The following is a 16,629-nucleotide window of genomic DNA, read 5'->3' as shown; positions in this document are numbered from 1 at the left end:
ATTTGAGTGCCGCATCCAAGCTGTGCCGCAGTTTATATGTAATTCATATTTGTCTTTATTTGGCTGGGAATAACACATACTTTCAGCACATTACCTTCTTATTTTTTAAACAGATCCATTTGGGTCTTCCTTTGTGACAGCTCATTATTCACTAAAGTTGCAACATTAAAACTAGAGATGCGCGTAATATTTCTCCAGAAAATGTACACTAGAATACACTGTGTATGTGGATATGTAAAATTATACTCAGTATAGATTTTTACTGCAGCATATATATTGTTTTTTTTCTATCAAATTACAGACTCCTACTTTATTCTATTTACTGATAGAGATGTGGAATATTTGTTTCCCACAGGTCAGCTATGGGTCAATGGATCCCATCTTCAACGACCGGTTACAGTTCCCATACCTCTTTCGGACGGTCCCCAATGAGCGCAATCAGCACCAAGCAATCGTCCAGCTGCTCCAACAATTTGGCTGGACCTGGGTGGGGATCCTGGCTTCAGACGATGACAATAGTCAAACAGGAAGCCAAGAACTGAAAGACCTGATTACCAGCAGTGGCGGCTGTGTGGCATTTCTTCACGTAATCTCTAAAAAAGTCGACTTCCTGTCAGACACTTTACAAGATATTACATATTCCGTAGCAAATTCCTCTGCCAGAGTGGTGATAAGCTATTGTGCATCAGATATCATAAGGGAATTTATGATGCTTTATTCAACTGGAAATATGCAAGGGAAGGTTTGGATTATTTCAGCCTCTGTGTCGTTTTTTACTAATTATATTACACCTGCACTTTGCAGGGTCTTAAATGGATCGTTATCCTTCTCAGTACATAAAGGAGAGATTCCCGGATTTAAGGATTTCTTGATTAATTGGAGCCCATATAAAGATCCAGATGATTTTGTGTTGAGCGATATCTGGATGGGTGCATTTAAGTGTGTTCCTATTTATTCTATAGATTTGAGCTTTCTTTTAATGTTCCCTAATTGCACAGGGAATGAAACACTGCAATCCCTTCCTCCTCACGTGTATGATGTAGAGAATTTCAGAATGACATACAGTATTTACACAGCAGTCCATGCGCTGGCTCAGGCTTTGCATGTCCTGTTCTCAGTTGACTCCTCTCTGAATTCCGTGGCTGACAAAGCCAGTCTGAAAAACACTTTACATCCATGGCAGGTACGTGTGCGTGTTTGTCTGTGTAACGTGCGGAAATCATGTAAATCCTAAATTGTGTTCCATACTAAATACTCTCCTAGACCAAGGGGTTAGTTCTATATATGCTGAAGCGGCCATTTGGGACCCTTTGGCTGAATAATCCTATTGAACCAAACTTGTGCTTTGGCGTATGTAGAATAAATGCCCTAATATTGCTCACAGCAATTCCATTATGCACCAGTCTGGTACAAAGTGTATGTGTGAGGGAGAGATAATGAGGAGGCAATTATAGTGTGCAAATATTACTTAACCACTTCAGTGCTCAGGCTGTTTGTACCTCTGAGTGCTAAAGAAAATGTTGAAGGTCCTAATAATGTTCAAACAGTAAAAATATTATTATTAATGTACAGATATACTGTGCCACACACTATTATTCCCACTGGCACTGTGCAGTGGGACATACGTTACATAATGCACCATTGTTATAAATCTTCCCCGCATGAAGTGGGGTCTCAGTAACGGGCTACTGCCCCCAGTGGCCAGCACCAGCAGGTGCAAAAACAGCTGCTACATTTGTTATCCTAGATAACTCATACAGATGCCATTATGTTAAGAAATCACGGTGCCGTTTTCGTGTGCACTGTTGTATTCCATGCGGTATTCTCACCACATTCCCGCGTTCACGCCGCCCTCACACCGCCAGGTTTATCCACGGTTTACTGCTGTTGATCTGTTTCAATTTAATGGTCTCCGATTTCTTTGGGTGCTATTCTTCGCGTATCCACCAGGTGGCAGAAATTAATGAATTGTGCTGTGTACAGTTCTGTCTGTGCTACTGTGTCAATTTGCAGGTGTTTAAAACCAGATAAAAACCAAGTCTACCACAGTGGTCCATTGTGATTCGACCTTGAAGACGTTATCAAATGTTGGTTCATCATAATAAAAACTTATAAAACTCAAAGCTGTGTGCTTTTTTCTACATTCCTACAGTATTTTTGCACAATTGCTGGCTGGACTGTACACCATGTGTACACCATAAATTTATAAAAAAACCTGACTGTAGTTATGCATTTTTAATATTTTCTGCAATTAATGCTGCAGCAGATTACATGGCGACTTTAGCTGAAATATATGAATATTTCATTTCAAACTACAATTTTTACAAATTTTCACCTGACGTTCATGGTTGGAAGCGTACAATAAGAAAAACCTTAAGTAGCAATCAGTCTTTTTTTTGCATTGCCCGTTCCTGCCGGAGATACAAGAGGGTATTGGGGTGTGGTCCCTGATTTTTACAGTATGTTTGATCATGGCAACTTCAAAAGGTGAAAGGTCGAGTTTAATCCATATAAAATTTGTTAATCCCAATCCAGCAATGTAATAGCGCCAGCAAATGCGCCGGCAAATGCGCCAGCACCGGTTTACAATAACAGTCTGATCATCAGTAAAAACCTGGTGAATGGCAATCCTTGCTACCTTTTCCCGCCGGAATACCTGCAAAATTTACAGACTGAGCCTGATTTCACTTACAGGTACCAGCAAGCTTGCGTGTACTACAGGTGTAGCAGGCCAGCTATCACCTGTCAACTATAATGCAGACTACGGGGCTGACAGTGGCTCATCTCCACCCGTTTGGCAAAGTTTATAATGAAGGTAAATACAATGTACAGTACAGTATTAAGTTTAAAGCTGCAGTTCAAGCAGCCGTTTAAAAAAAATAGTATTCTTTTTTTTAAAAAACAATACATTACAGTATGTGCATCAATACAATATGCACACAGACAAGTGATTAGTTACAGTAAGCTGCAGATCGGTCCGCTCTCCTGTAATCAATCGCTTTGCTCAGGGTTATTTAATTCAATTATTGCACAATTATTGAAAATGTAGTCCTGCAATATGATTGACTGAGCAGTTACTACAGTAAAAACAATTGGTGGACAGATAGGGAGAGGGCGGGGCTCAAGAGTCAGAGCCTATCACAAGTTTGTTCTCATCGTACAGATGCACATGTACTGTAGGATATTGCTTGAACTGCTGCTTTAATTCCCAATGACGCGACTTGACACATGCGCAATACCGGAAAAAATAGCGTCATTTCCCCCCCCCCCCAAAAAAAAAGAAACGTTGACATCAAGCTCAAAAAGGCAAAAGGAGGTATTTCAATGGACCTCTAATATCGCTTTTTTAAAACGTTGCTTGAGCATTCTGAATCTGATTTAAAAATCCAATTAGGCAAAACATTTAGTGTGACGGTGCAATTTGTATTATTAGGATAGAATATTTGTGAACTTTATAGAAAACCTTATACAGTATGCTTGCATGTGTAATTAACTCTGCTAAGAAACCCCCAAAATACAAGTGTATACAGTATATTTTATTCTATACAGTATGTATTATTTATTATTCAATACTTTCAAAACGCATATGCGTGTACTAACATTTAGGCGCATGCATGTGTGTCTCATTGGCACCTTGTTGAAATGCATATGCTTGTCATCCCATTTAGGCGCATGCGTGTGTGTTTCTCATTTGAACCTTGTTTAAAACGCATATGAGTGCCATCACATTTAGGCACTTGCGTGCATGGCTAATTGGAACCTTGCTAAAACGCATAAGCGTGTCATCACATTTAGGCGCTTTCATGTGTGTGTTTCGTTGGAAACTTGTTGAAACTCATATGGGGCTCTGGCGAGAATGAATTCTCATTCAATGTGAATTTCAAAAACGGAAAGTGAATCCCTGCGCTTCTGCCTAATGGGTTAACAATATATGTGAAATAAATATATATACATGATGTGCAAACTTTTGAGATAAAGGAGACTTTTAGTTACATCCTTTGATCAAATAATGTCTAAGCCTGCCACCAAATGCCAAGGCATGTCCCTACACCTACATCTTCACTGGAGGCCCTAATCACTTTGTGCATCTGGGTGGATCAAAGACTTCTGGAGAGGTGAGTTGAACGTCAACGTCCTCGTACTTCTGTTTCCATGTCTTCCAATTCCAGGTCTCCTGCTCTTGTTCTACCAGCATTGGACGCTCCGGAACCCATACAACTGGGTAGTCATCAACTCCCTTCTATGGAGCGACTACGTCGGAGAAACAAGGGCCTGTGCTTCTATTGTGGATCTCCTGGGCACATCCTGCCGCGTTGTCCCTTCAGGCCGGGAAACGCCAACGCCCAGTGAGGTATGAGAGGATCTCACTGGGTACCATCTCTTCTTTTCCCTCTCCCGCACAGGGTCTTCCCAAACGCATCTTACTGCCTTTCCTCCTTAAGTACGCCAGCATTGAAACTCCCGCTCTGGCCTTCCTCGATTCGGGATCCGGAGGGAATTTCATAAATCAGGTTTTGCTAACCAGCACAACATTCCACTCTGGGAAAAGGCCTTTCCGGTCGGATTGGAGGCTATTGATGGTCGACCCTTGCAGCCAGCTTTTATTTCCTTGGAGACACTTCCTATTGAACTTTCTATGAATGATGGACATTTAGAACTCATTTCTTTTGATGTCTTCTATTCCCCTTCGGTCCAAATCATCCTGGGCTTACCATGGCTGCAACTACACAATCCCATCATCGATTGGACGGCCATGTTTCCCGTTCAATGGAGATCCTCCCAGGTGGAATTGCCTTCTCTGTCCGCTGCGGTATTGGCTGTCTTGGAAACCGTTTCCCCGCAAGACGCCACCCTACCGGACGTCTATTCGGAGTTCTTGGATGTCTTCAGTAAGACCAAATCCAAGGAGCTTCCCCTCATCGCCCTTTCGACTGCCCGATTGACTTAATTCCGGGAGCCCTTTTTCCCAAAGCCAGGTCATATCCTTTATCTTTGCCTGAGACGGAGGCCATGTCCGAGTATATCACATAAATCCTTCAAAAAGGCTTCATCCGGAAGTCCACTTCTCCCACCGGAGTAGGATTCTTTTTTGTAAAAAGAAAGATGGAATGTTTCGCCAGTGCATCGATTTCTGTGGCCTAAACAAGATTACCATCAAGAATCGCTACCCGTTGCCTCTTATCCCGGAGCTCTTCGATAGGCTGCAATGTGCGATGATTTTCTCTAAACTTGAACTGCGGGGGGCATATAACCTGATTCGCATCCGCAGTGGAGACGAGTAGAAGACCGCGTTCAACACGCGCAGTGGTCACTATGAGTACCTGGTGATGCCGTTTGGGTTGTGCAATGCCCCTGCAGTCTTCCAAGACTTTATGAATGAGGTTTTTCATGATCAATTGAATTCTTTTGTGATTATCTACTTGGATGATATCCTCATTTTTTCCAAAACTCTCGAGGAACACATTCTTCATACCAAGATGGTGCTCTCTCATTTACGGGCCAACAAGCTCTGCGCCAAGATGGAGAAGTGTGTCTTTCACCAATCCTCAACTACCTTCCTGGGATACATCGTCTCGGATCAAGAGTTCACCATGGATCCGGAGAAGCTCAATTCTGTACTCAAATGGCCACAACCTAACTCTTTAAAGGCGATTCAGCGATTCCTCGGGTTTGCAAATTATTATAGGAAATTTATTTCTGGTTTTTCTACCTTGGTAGCACCCATTATGGCCCTTACCAAAAAGGGGCCGACCCTTCCTCTTGGCCATTGTAGGCCAGCCGGGTCTTTGAGTCTCTTCAAAGAGCCTTTGTCTCAGCTCCCATTCTGTGACATCCCGTCCCCACCCTCCCCTTTACCTTGGAAATTGACGCCTCCGACATGGGAGCCGGTGCGGTTCTCTATCAAAGAACCACCCCCGAAGATAAACTACACCCAGGTGGGTTTTTTTCTAAAAAAAATTCTTCAGCAGAAAGAAATTATGACGTGGGGAATAGGGAGTTGTTGGCCATCAAGATGGCACTACAAGAGTGGAGACATCTTCAGAAAGGATCCAAGGAACCCATTCTGATCCTGACGGACCACAAAAATCTTTCTTACATTGAAGGTGCTCGTCGTCTCGGGCCCCGTCAAGCTCGTTGGGCGTTGTTCTTCTCAAGGTTTAACTTCATCATCTCTTATATTCCTGGGACAAAGAACATCAAAGCGGATACATTGTCCCGTCAGTTTATCACTGATGAGAAGTCTCAAGAAGACCCGGAGAGTATTTTGCACCCCCAATTGTTTATCTCTGCCACCTCCTTTGACATTTTGGATAAGATTTTAGAGTCTCAAGCACAGGTCCCCGAAGGGCTAGAAGTCCCTGACGGTCTTCTTTACGCAGCCCCACATTTTCATCTCAAAACTCTTGAATGGGGTCATTCCTCCAGATCTGATGGCCATCCTGGGTTTAAGAAGACTACTGATCTGATTCGGCGAACCTTCTGGTGGCCCAATATGTTAAAGGACATTAGAGCTTTCACCTCCTCATGCCAGTCTGCGCACAAAATAAATCTGTCCATCAAAAGCCTTCCGGTCTACTACAACCCCTCTCGGTCCCGGACCGCCCATGGAATCACATTGCTATGGACTTCATCGTGGATCTTCCCCCGTCTAATGGTATGACTAATATTCTTGTAATTGTTGACAGATTCTCCAAGCAAGCTCATTTTGTTCCCCTCAAGGGTCTACCCAATTCCAGTATGTTGGCTGATAATTTTGTAAAATAAATTTTCCGTATTCGTGGTGTCCCGTGGTCCATTGTCTCGGATCGTGGTACTCAATTTGTTTCTAAATTCTGGCGTGCATTTTCCCAGAGGTTGGTCATTACCCTCTTTTTTTTCTCAGGCTACCACCCCCAAACGAATGGGCAGACTGAACGCATGAACCAGTCCCTCGAACAGTATTTGCGTTGTTTTTCTTCCGATTCTCAGGATAATTGGGCAGAGTTGCTTCCTTGGGCAGAATTTGCAATGAACTCTCTCAAGAATGTGTCCACTCAAGAATCACCGTTTTTTGTAAACTACGGATTTCATCCTACCCGTCTTCACATGCATTCTTCTAGGTCCCGAGTTCCTGCAGCTGATGATAGGGTATCCACCTTACAGGGGACAAGGAGGAGGATTCAAACAGTTTTACAGGAATCCGTGCTAAGACAGAAGAGACAAGCAGATAGGCTTTGTCGGGAGGCCCATAAGTTCGTACCTGGAGAGAAGGTGTGGCTTTCTTCTAAAAATATCAAACTGAAGGCTCCAACCCTTAAACTGTCTCCCAGGTTTCTGGGTCCTTTCTCTATTCTGAGACAAATTAATCCTGTGGCCTATCAGCTTTGCTTGCCTCCCTCTATGAAGATTTCACCCGTCTTCCATGTTTCCCTCTTGAAACCGTTTATCCAAGGCAAATGATTCGCTCATCCTTCTCTTCGGCCTCCTCCCCCCATTGTACCAGGACAACAGGAGTTCGAAATCCAGTCCAACATTGACTCTCGCATCTCCAGGGGCAAGCTCCAGTTTTTGGTCCACTGGAAGGGATACGGACCTCAGGATCATTCTTGGGTCTCGCATGTGGATCTTCACGCCCTGTCTCTACTCAAATGATTCCACAAAAAATTTCCCCTCAGACCTTGGATGGTTTTGTCCGGAGTCCGACCCTTGAGGGGGGGTACTGTAAGGATCCATGCTGTGGGTAAACCCGCTTCCAGCGCCTCCTTACCTTTTCCCTGTGCCGCCCAGGCTCCCCTTGCGGCGTGCCTCACCCCTCCACGGCCGCTCCCGCACTTCTGGGTCACGCGCGTCACCCTTACGGGCGCGCGCGGACCCAGGCTTACATTTACTGGCGCCGGGCACCTGACTCCGCCTCCTCTGACGCAGCGCACGCATCACACGCTTCCCTGCCCCTGCTCCATCAGGTCTGCCCCCCAGACCGTTCTCCCCTATCAGGTCCTTCCCCGGGCCGCTCTTCCGCTCCTCCCCTTGCTCCGATAGGTCCCAGCTTCCCAGGCACTTCTCCCCTATCTGGTCCTCCCTCGGGCCGCCCCTCCGCCTCTCCCCTTGCTCTGATAGGCCCAAGCCTCCCAGGCACTTCTCCCCTATATGGTCCTCCCTTGGGCCGCTCCTCCATTCCTCCCCTTCCTCTGATAGGTCCCTGCCCCCTATTTAGTCTCCCCTCACCATTACCTCCTTGCTCTTCATAGCTTCTGTACCTTGGTGCTGTCTGCTGTTTCCTGGCCCCTTTTGTCTTTCAGTTCCTGTCCCTGAATATTCTGCTGACCTCCCTGGATCTTGACCTTTGGCTTTGGACTTCGATTACGCTGCTCTCTGCAACCCCTTGGATTTGGCTTTTGACTTACTACCCTGCAGACTTCTGAATCCCCTGGACACGGCTTACGGACACTCTACTACGCTGCTCTCTCCACTCCACGACCCAGGCTTACGGACACTCTACTACGCTGCTATCTCCATCCCACGACCTTTGGCTTACGGACTTTACCTTTCTACGCTGGACTTGTCAAGTATGGTACCCTTTCTATTTTTGTTACCCGGACCACCTACGGTACTTCCACACTCACGCCGTGCCCCCGTGTACTGCTAGGTGTGTGGTATTACTCCTTTCCACCTCAGTCCCGGGGTCTCGTCTGGCTTGTGGGCAGGCTGAGCGTTACATATACAGTACGCAGGGCAGCGTGTGTACTGTATCTGTATTATACACAGAGCAGTGTGAAACGCATAGGCGTGTCACAGTATCACATTTCTGCGCATTAAACATTATGATGACCTTTTGAAAATATTTATTTGAACTGATAATCCATCATACAGCTCTCTCGCCGCCGCACACACACTATAATATAAAAAATATATAGAAAAACAAAAAATGTTTTATAAAAATTATTATATTTTTATTGTTTAATAAATAATTTCTGTTAGTAATGCAATAAAATTCTATAGAAAAATACTATTTTCCTGCATTAAGGATTATCCGACATGTCTTCTCCCCAGCTCATGATAATCATGCAACAGTACATTTACGTGAATGGCTCTGTTGGAGGGCTCTGCTGTTGTGTTGTTGATAAGCTTTGAACTTCAAGTTGACTTGTTTTGTTACAGTACAATAGCAGTTTTAGAAGGGCTTGCTTAGCTCAGCCTGTATCTCACACAACATGTTAATCTTATTACTAGTGGGGGGGGGGTGTTGTGTTGAAGAAAAGGCAAGTTAGAAGGGCTTAGCTTATCGCACATGTGCATGCGTGGCATGGTTGATGGTTTGTCAGAGGTGTTGATAAGAAGTTGAAAACCTTGAGCCGTGTGTGTGTGCGGGGGGAGGGGGTGCGAGCTGTGCAAGCTGTATGAAGTTCAAAGCTGTAGTTCAAAGACATATTCTCAACAGATCATCATATTGTTTTTATCCCCATACCCCCAAATAAAAATCACAGTTCTACAGTATGCCACCCACCTCAGAAAGAACGTACATGACTAGTGTGGAATTGAAAAGCAACAGTAGTGTTTGTATCCCATAATATCCATAATTGCTATAGTATGCAAGCCCATGGTGATAGCCCCCAAAAATATATATTTGTAACACTTGAATTAAAAAAAAAATGTATTTTTTGACCGACGCCCTATTGCAGACCTGAAATTCTTATTAACTGTTCCACAAAGCATTGCACTTCACATACTGTATTGTAATGCAAGGGCATTTCTCTTACCTGTTATTAAAAAAAATGTCAAAATGAGACATACAGCACAGTACACAGTACACGCATGCGCATGCCAGTAAAAGAAAAACAGTAGTACTGTTGCAAAAGTTGAAAGCATTGAATAATAAATAATACATACTGTATAGAATAAAAGATATACATTTTTAATTGTGGTGTTTATAAGAAAAGTTGTGAAGACGACAGTACTGTACAATGTAAAAAAAAAATTGAAGATTAAAAAAGCAGTATACTGTACAGTATAAGGTTTTCTATAAAGCTCACAATTGTTCTATCAATAAAAATGGCACTGTCACTAAATGTTTGCCTACTTGGCAAACAATGCGCAAATCCCTTCTTTTGTCTTTTTCCGCTTGATGTCAAAGTTTCTTTTCTGGGGAAAAACAACAAATATGCTATTATTACCGGTATTGAGCAAGCGTCAAGTTGTGTCATTGGGAATTAAAGCAGCCGTTGAAGCAATATCCTACATCTGTGTCTGTAGGATGTGAACAAACTTCTGATTGGCTTTTACCCTTCAGCCCCACCCTCTCCCTACATTTTTAAGCTGCAGCATCACGTACTTCGACGGCCAATCAAATCATTCTTCAAAGTGCACTCAACAGAGAAACATCCCCTCAACTCGCATACAGTATTGTATTGATGCACTGTAAAGTACGTAAAGTATTGGTTAAAAAATAATTTTGTTTTGACACACGCAAGCTTGAACTGCAGCTCTAAACTTACAGTAATACTGTCATGTACAGTACAGTATAGTGTAATACAGTGTAGTACATTACTGTACTGTATATTTACCTTCATTATAAACTTTTCCAAATGGGAGGTGATGACTCACTGTGACTCCTCAAGTCTGCATTATAGTTGACAGGTGACAGCTGACCTGGTACACTTGTAGTTGACAGCTGATGAAGCGGGAAATCATTTTGGTATTGGTAAATGCAAGCTTGCTGGTACCTGTACGCGAAATCATGCTCAGACTGGACATTTTCCAGGTATTCAGGCGGGGACAGGTACAAAGGATTGCCATTCACCAAGTTATCACTGACGGTCAGACCGGCCGGTGCTGGTGCTGTTGCCGGCACATTGCTGGATTGGGATTAACGATTCTTATATGGGTTAAAACCGACCTTTTTTCTTTTGAAATTGCCATGATCAAACATAATGTGAAATTCTGGCATGACACCCCAATACCCACAAATATCTCCGGCAGGAGGGACAATGCGAAAAAAACACTGATCGTTACTTAAGGTTTTTCTTTTCGCACGCTTCCACCCATGAACGTCTGGTGAAAACTTGTAAAAATCATAGTTCGAAATTAAATATTCATTTATTTCAGATACAGTCGCCATTTTATCTGCTGCAGCATTTATTGCCGAATATATTAAAAATGCATAACTACAGTCAGGTTTTTTATACGCCTGTGGTGTAGCCATAATGTCCACTCAGCTCAGCAATTGAGCGGGGAAAGAAAAAGGCACACATTGAGTATTTAAAGCTTTTTATTAAGAATGCCTAATTTATAACGTCTTCGAAAAATCAAGGTCAATTCACAATGGGCCACTGTAAGTATGTACCAGTATAGACGTGGGTGCTATCTGTTTTAAACACCTGCACCCTTACATTGTAGCAAAATACTGTATACTGTAGCACTGTACCATGCACATTACAATTCAATATATTTCATTAAATGCATTCATTTCTGCCACCAGGCGGATATGCAAAGAATAGCAACCAAATTCTAATTCATTACTTCTGCCACATGGCGGATATGTGAAGAATTGCATCCAAAGAAACAATAAACCATTAAATTAAATTAAACAGATCAACCGCGTGTGGCTGCCCGGTGCCAAATTCGCGAACGCGGCATAAATAGTGGTCAAAAATGTGGAAATACAGAATGGAATACAGCGGTCAACACGAAAACTGATTCGAGATCCGTTCGAATAACGGCCGACCCATCAGTACACTGGGATCAGGTCGGGATGGAAAGGGTTAACTGTGTTTCTATGTTTATGGCCCTTTGTTCCCCTTCCCGCCTTTTCACCCACCATTTGCTAGCAATGTCCCATAGGTCGCCATTGGAGCTCCATAGAATCAATGGAGATTGCGAGGTTTTTGACCCTATACCTAGGAATACCAGCAGATGGCGCCCGAGAGGATGAGTAGAGCTTCCCCATTGCAATGAATGGCGTAATGCATTTCAATGGGAAATACCTCGAATCCGCTTTCCAAGAAATAGGTGATACATTATAACCGTGTTGCCTGACTGCCAAACCGCAGTATCCAATTACTGCGGCTGTTTCAATGAAAAGAGCTTTGATCGCTAAATTGCCGTGGGAACTTGGTTACGGCCAAGTTCACCATCAATTAAAGTTTGTAACTCCGGTTCTGGGGCAGCTAGCAATAAAATTATTTTTGCCCCTAGCTCGGGGGGACTCCCTCACTCGACCCCAACAGGGTCCGATGGGCAATGACCACGAGAAAGGGTCGCGCCCCACACGGGGGTCGTCGCCATTGACCGCTAGGTTTTAAAACGGCTAAGTGTCAAATTGTATAAACTTGAAATCCGTATCTCCGGTTCTATGAGGGCTAGAGGACTGGTATTCGGCCACCAGGTAGTCACCCCTCCAGCATGGTTACATGGTCTTTTCCAGCCCTCTCAGGCTAACCGAACTGAGTATGTTTCACTGTGTAAAATGTGGTTCTGCCATTGACTCCAATGGTGGAGAAATGCAGTCTGATTAACATGAGGGAAAATATGTTGGCAGAGTGAAATGCACTGATTTCCCATTGAGTCCAATGGCGGAGAAAACCCCATTGTTCCCTATGGGGAATTAAAGGTGAAAGTCGTAACTCCGGTTCGGTGGGTCGTACGAAGCTAAGATTTGGCCACAATGTAAAGTCACCTCCGGCATGAGGACATGGCAAATTTCAGCCATCTCGGATACACCGAACGGATTATATTTAGTTATATTGATTGTGAAATATATCATGTATATCGCTGCCTACTGAAAAGCCCACCAGGCTAGGGGTTGCCCGCAAGGTGTGAACTAGCCCAGGATCTCTCATTCAGCAACTATCCAGGCTATTTCACACTTTGCGGCTCTGGGGGCTTTCAATGGCAACCCTTCCCTAGACCCATAGGCGCCGCCACAACGGGTGGTCTATGAAGTTTGAGAAGGAAGTGCCCCCAGCTCATGCATGTAAAAGCATTTAGTCACTAGTTGCATATCAAAGGTAAACAGAAAAAATGTACCCTGCCTATCCTTTTGAAACTGCAATCAAAAATACACTTTATTAAAAATACATGTTTTACTGTTTCCAAAGTTATAATTTTAATATGTGTGTGCTTGGGGTGTTACTTTGGGGCTGCACGCCAAATTTCAGGGTGCTAACCCTTTCCGTTCCCGAGTTAGGTATTCTCCTTGGACTTGCAATGCTGGGCTATGGGCTTCTCACGTCAATTGACTTGCGGTTACCTGAGTTCCCACACCAATTGCCGGCTGCCTTGCAAGTTACGCTACTAACCGGGACGGGGATACACTTGAGACTGAAAACCGCAACCCTTTGATTCAATTAACTCTGCGGTTACGGCTTCCAGCCTCAGTAATGGATACCTAAACCTCTCAATGGAACAAAGAGACCGTGTCACGCGTATCCAATGAACTTGCAGGTTTGGCGCTCGTAGCGGCATCTTGTGTCCAAAACCAGTAATGCTGGCATACCATGTAATACAATACTGCAGGCATATACAATCCTGCAAAATGGGGACAATAAGGGACAGAGGGAAAAATAGTACGTGTATGGTCCATATAAAATTAACCCCTTCATCCCCAATGCGAAATAGGGGTAACCAGCCGAGCATACTGCCTTTATTAATGCACTGATTACCCCATTTTCATTACAACCTGCCCCAGGTCGTTACCGAGCAAAACTTCGGCATACAACCCGGGTAATACCCCCACCACCCTCATGCTACGACCAGCACCCCAATCCAAAAGACCCGGGCAACCTGGAGTGACTGCGGTCCTCCATCTGGCATGGTTACATGCATTCCGGTGCCCGGGAGCAGATCCTCTGGTCGGACCATACCGCTTGCCAATTCCCAATGATCACCCTTCGCAGATGCTTCTGCCGGACATCATTAGGCTGCAACCCGACTGGCGCAACGTGATATCCCTCTGCCTCTAATACTGGTTCCTGGGGGTCAAGCACAGATCTCTCCATGGACATTCATCTGTGGGTTGAATCCATGGCTGGACTTGACTCCTCTGTGTGTGTCAGTCGCACATGGGCGACCAGCCTCGCAGCTGAAGAGCATTGCTCCTTATGGGTTCACTGAACGTGGCACGGTCTGGACAGTCAGGTCTAATGTGACCGACTTTATTGCAGAGGTAGCATCTCCTCTCATGCTTTAACTCTGCTGGTGTAGAACTGCTGCTGGCTGCTGCAGGTTTGTGTACCCACTTAGTGGTTTGCTTGGCTCCCCTGGTTGGCAAAGCCAGCTTTTTGGGAGCCCCTTTTTCATCCATCCGGGAACTACTGCATATAAACTCATCAGCCATCCTGGCAGCTTCCACATGGTACCTACTGTCGCGGCCGAGCTTATTCTAACATTTGCCCGGTCTCGGCCACGGCAGATACTGGGCGCACGCCGAATGTTCCCGCGCTCGCACCGGAGCCTCGGTGGATCGGTCCTCCGATCGGGGCATCCCCCTCCCCTCTCTGGCTCCACCGGGTCCCCCGGAGCCCCCCACCACCATCCCCTCATCTCGGGACACCAGGGCTCACTTCGGGGAGCCCTGGGCACGCACGCCGTGCACGCACGCTCCCGATGAAGCGTGACCGTGCATCGGTGACGCGCGGCACGCCGAGGGAATTCAATAAAAAAGCCAGGAAACCTCACGGCTTGCGGCTCTAGCCGTATTAGAATAAACTGTGTCGCCACTGTAGGTTTAAGGTCAAAGACACATGCCCTCACGTCCGAGGGACACTGCTACAGTTGCTGCTCTTGAAATATTAAGTCCAGTAATGTGTGGTACTTTGTAGCACCACAACCCTCCACACACTGAGTACCCTGGTGTGCCATGCGGACACCATAGTTCACACACAGACACACAAAGACACACCCAGAGTCAGGAATATCTGTTAAACACTTAGGGACCTAAACCCTTAACTTCACAGTCACAATTTAACAAAGACATTCCCAGTAGGGGGTTAGATATCTAATATCAAATATACTCACCACCCAGTGGGAATGCTGCTTCTGACACCAATTGAAAGGTTCTTGTCAGTTAAAATGGGCCGGGGACCTAAGGTTGTCCCTCCCAGGCACCTGTAAGGTTCTTAAACTCAATACAGGCCGGGGACCCCAGGTCAGCCGTTCATGACTGGAAACAGTGTTGCTCTACCCAGAGAGACTTAACCACACCCTGGACTGTTGGACCTGGATCTGATGACATACGAGCGCTCTGGAAATGAAGAAAGAGACAGAGAGTGATTCTGATTCTTCATCTCAACTTTATTACGGAAAAGCAATACTATTTATAAAAGAAAATAAAGTGTTAATTAGAGGCGTAGATTTGAGGCAATTCAATATTAGCATATTACTAAAATGACAGCGTAGCTGGGGATTTTCCATTTAACCTTGGCTCCTGTAAACAAAGCTTGCGGTTAGGCCGAGAATGAGAAGTGCTGCAATTCCTGGCAAAGAGAAACCGCTAGCCTCTGGGGCTACTGCGGCTGCACTCTCTATCGCTGGCTCCCCAACATGGTCAATGTTGATGCCCGCCCCCTCCCCTTGTCCTTCCACTACCACCAGTGCTGGAATGACCTCTTGCACCCTGGCTAGACTAGTGGGCTCTGCAACTGCAGGTGAGCTTTTGTCTGGACAAAACAAAACACAAAACAGCGCACAATGCTCATGGTGAAGTAAGACAGAACAATTTATATTAAAAAGTAATTCAAGGTTCTGCGTACATCAGATAAAGGTAAAACAGGCATGTAACTGTAACTATGACAGTTGTTACCACTCAGGTATCAGGACACAGGAGAAGGCTGCAGCGGATCACCCAATGTCAGGAATCTGCAGTCATATCAGGCTGTGCTTTCATCTGCTGGGCTCTTTAGAAGCGGAGGGTTCCCTTTAGGCTTCCACGTAATCCAGGTAGATAAGTCCCAAGCTCCGTTTAGGAGTAGCTGGTAGAGGGACAGTCTCACCGGTCAGGGTCAGCTCTGCCTCCCACGCCAGCTTCACTTAGCAGCAAAGTGATAGAATACTAAGGGTACTAGTAGATCAATAAAAGTATAATTCCAACTAGTTTCGTAGCAACTATAAAGGCCACTTCATCAGGGTTCAAAACCACAAATTAAAACCTAAACAAATCTGTGTTCATGGCACAAAGTGATAAAACAGTTAATATGTGCATATGAACCCAGTGTTAGTTAGGACTGAAAAACACATAATACTGTAACTCCAAGTAAAAGATTCTCCATGTCAGCAGACTCTTTGTAGACCCTCATATGAAGAAAACAACACAAATGCAAGGATAAATTGCATTAACATTTACTTTAAGATGAGAGACAACACAAAGGGGATCATAACACACTCACACTCTCCCCGCTGGTAAGTAAACAAGAAGTGACTTCAGGCGCACTTCAACCCTTCTCCTTAGATAACAGCACCCGATGCGATCGTTCCACTTCTCAGTCAGGAACAGACCGCGATTGCCTCTGCCAGCATCTCTCACCCACAGTGGGGGCACTCCATCGCGTCACGGCTGTCTCAGCAGTCTCCTTCCAATCAGGGCTTCTCAGGAGATTGGGAACAGTGGCCTCAAAGCATCAAAAAAGGCCCAACAGGTATCGTCCAACCGGACTTCAT

The 16,629-nt window shown here is 44.9% G+C and overlaps 1 protein-coding gene across 1 annotated transcript in view; it reads left to right on the top strand.

Annotated features, from left to right (window-relative positions):
* The first annotated feature begins 331 nt into the window (after positions 1-331).
* LOC142490595 (vomeronasal type-2 receptor 26-like) overlaps positions 332-16,629 on the top strand; it is a 91,415-nt gene continuing 75,117 nt past the window's right edge. The window contains exon 1 of the mRNA XM_075593010.1: positions 332-1,183. Within this exon, the coding sequence (XP_075449125.1) occupies positions 332-1,183 (852 nt within the window). The remainder of the gene's footprint in view (positions 1,184-16,629) is intronic.

This window comes from Ascaphus truei, chromosome 3 (genome assembly GCF_040206685.1).
Source record: "Ascaphus truei isolate aAscTru1 chromosome 3, aAscTru1.hap1, whole genome shotgun sequence".
Lineage (NCBI taxonomy): Eukaryota > Metazoa > Chordata > Amphibia > Anura > Ascaphidae > Ascaphus > Ascaphus truei.
This window is presented reverse-complemented; position numbering and strand designations above follow the sequence as displayed.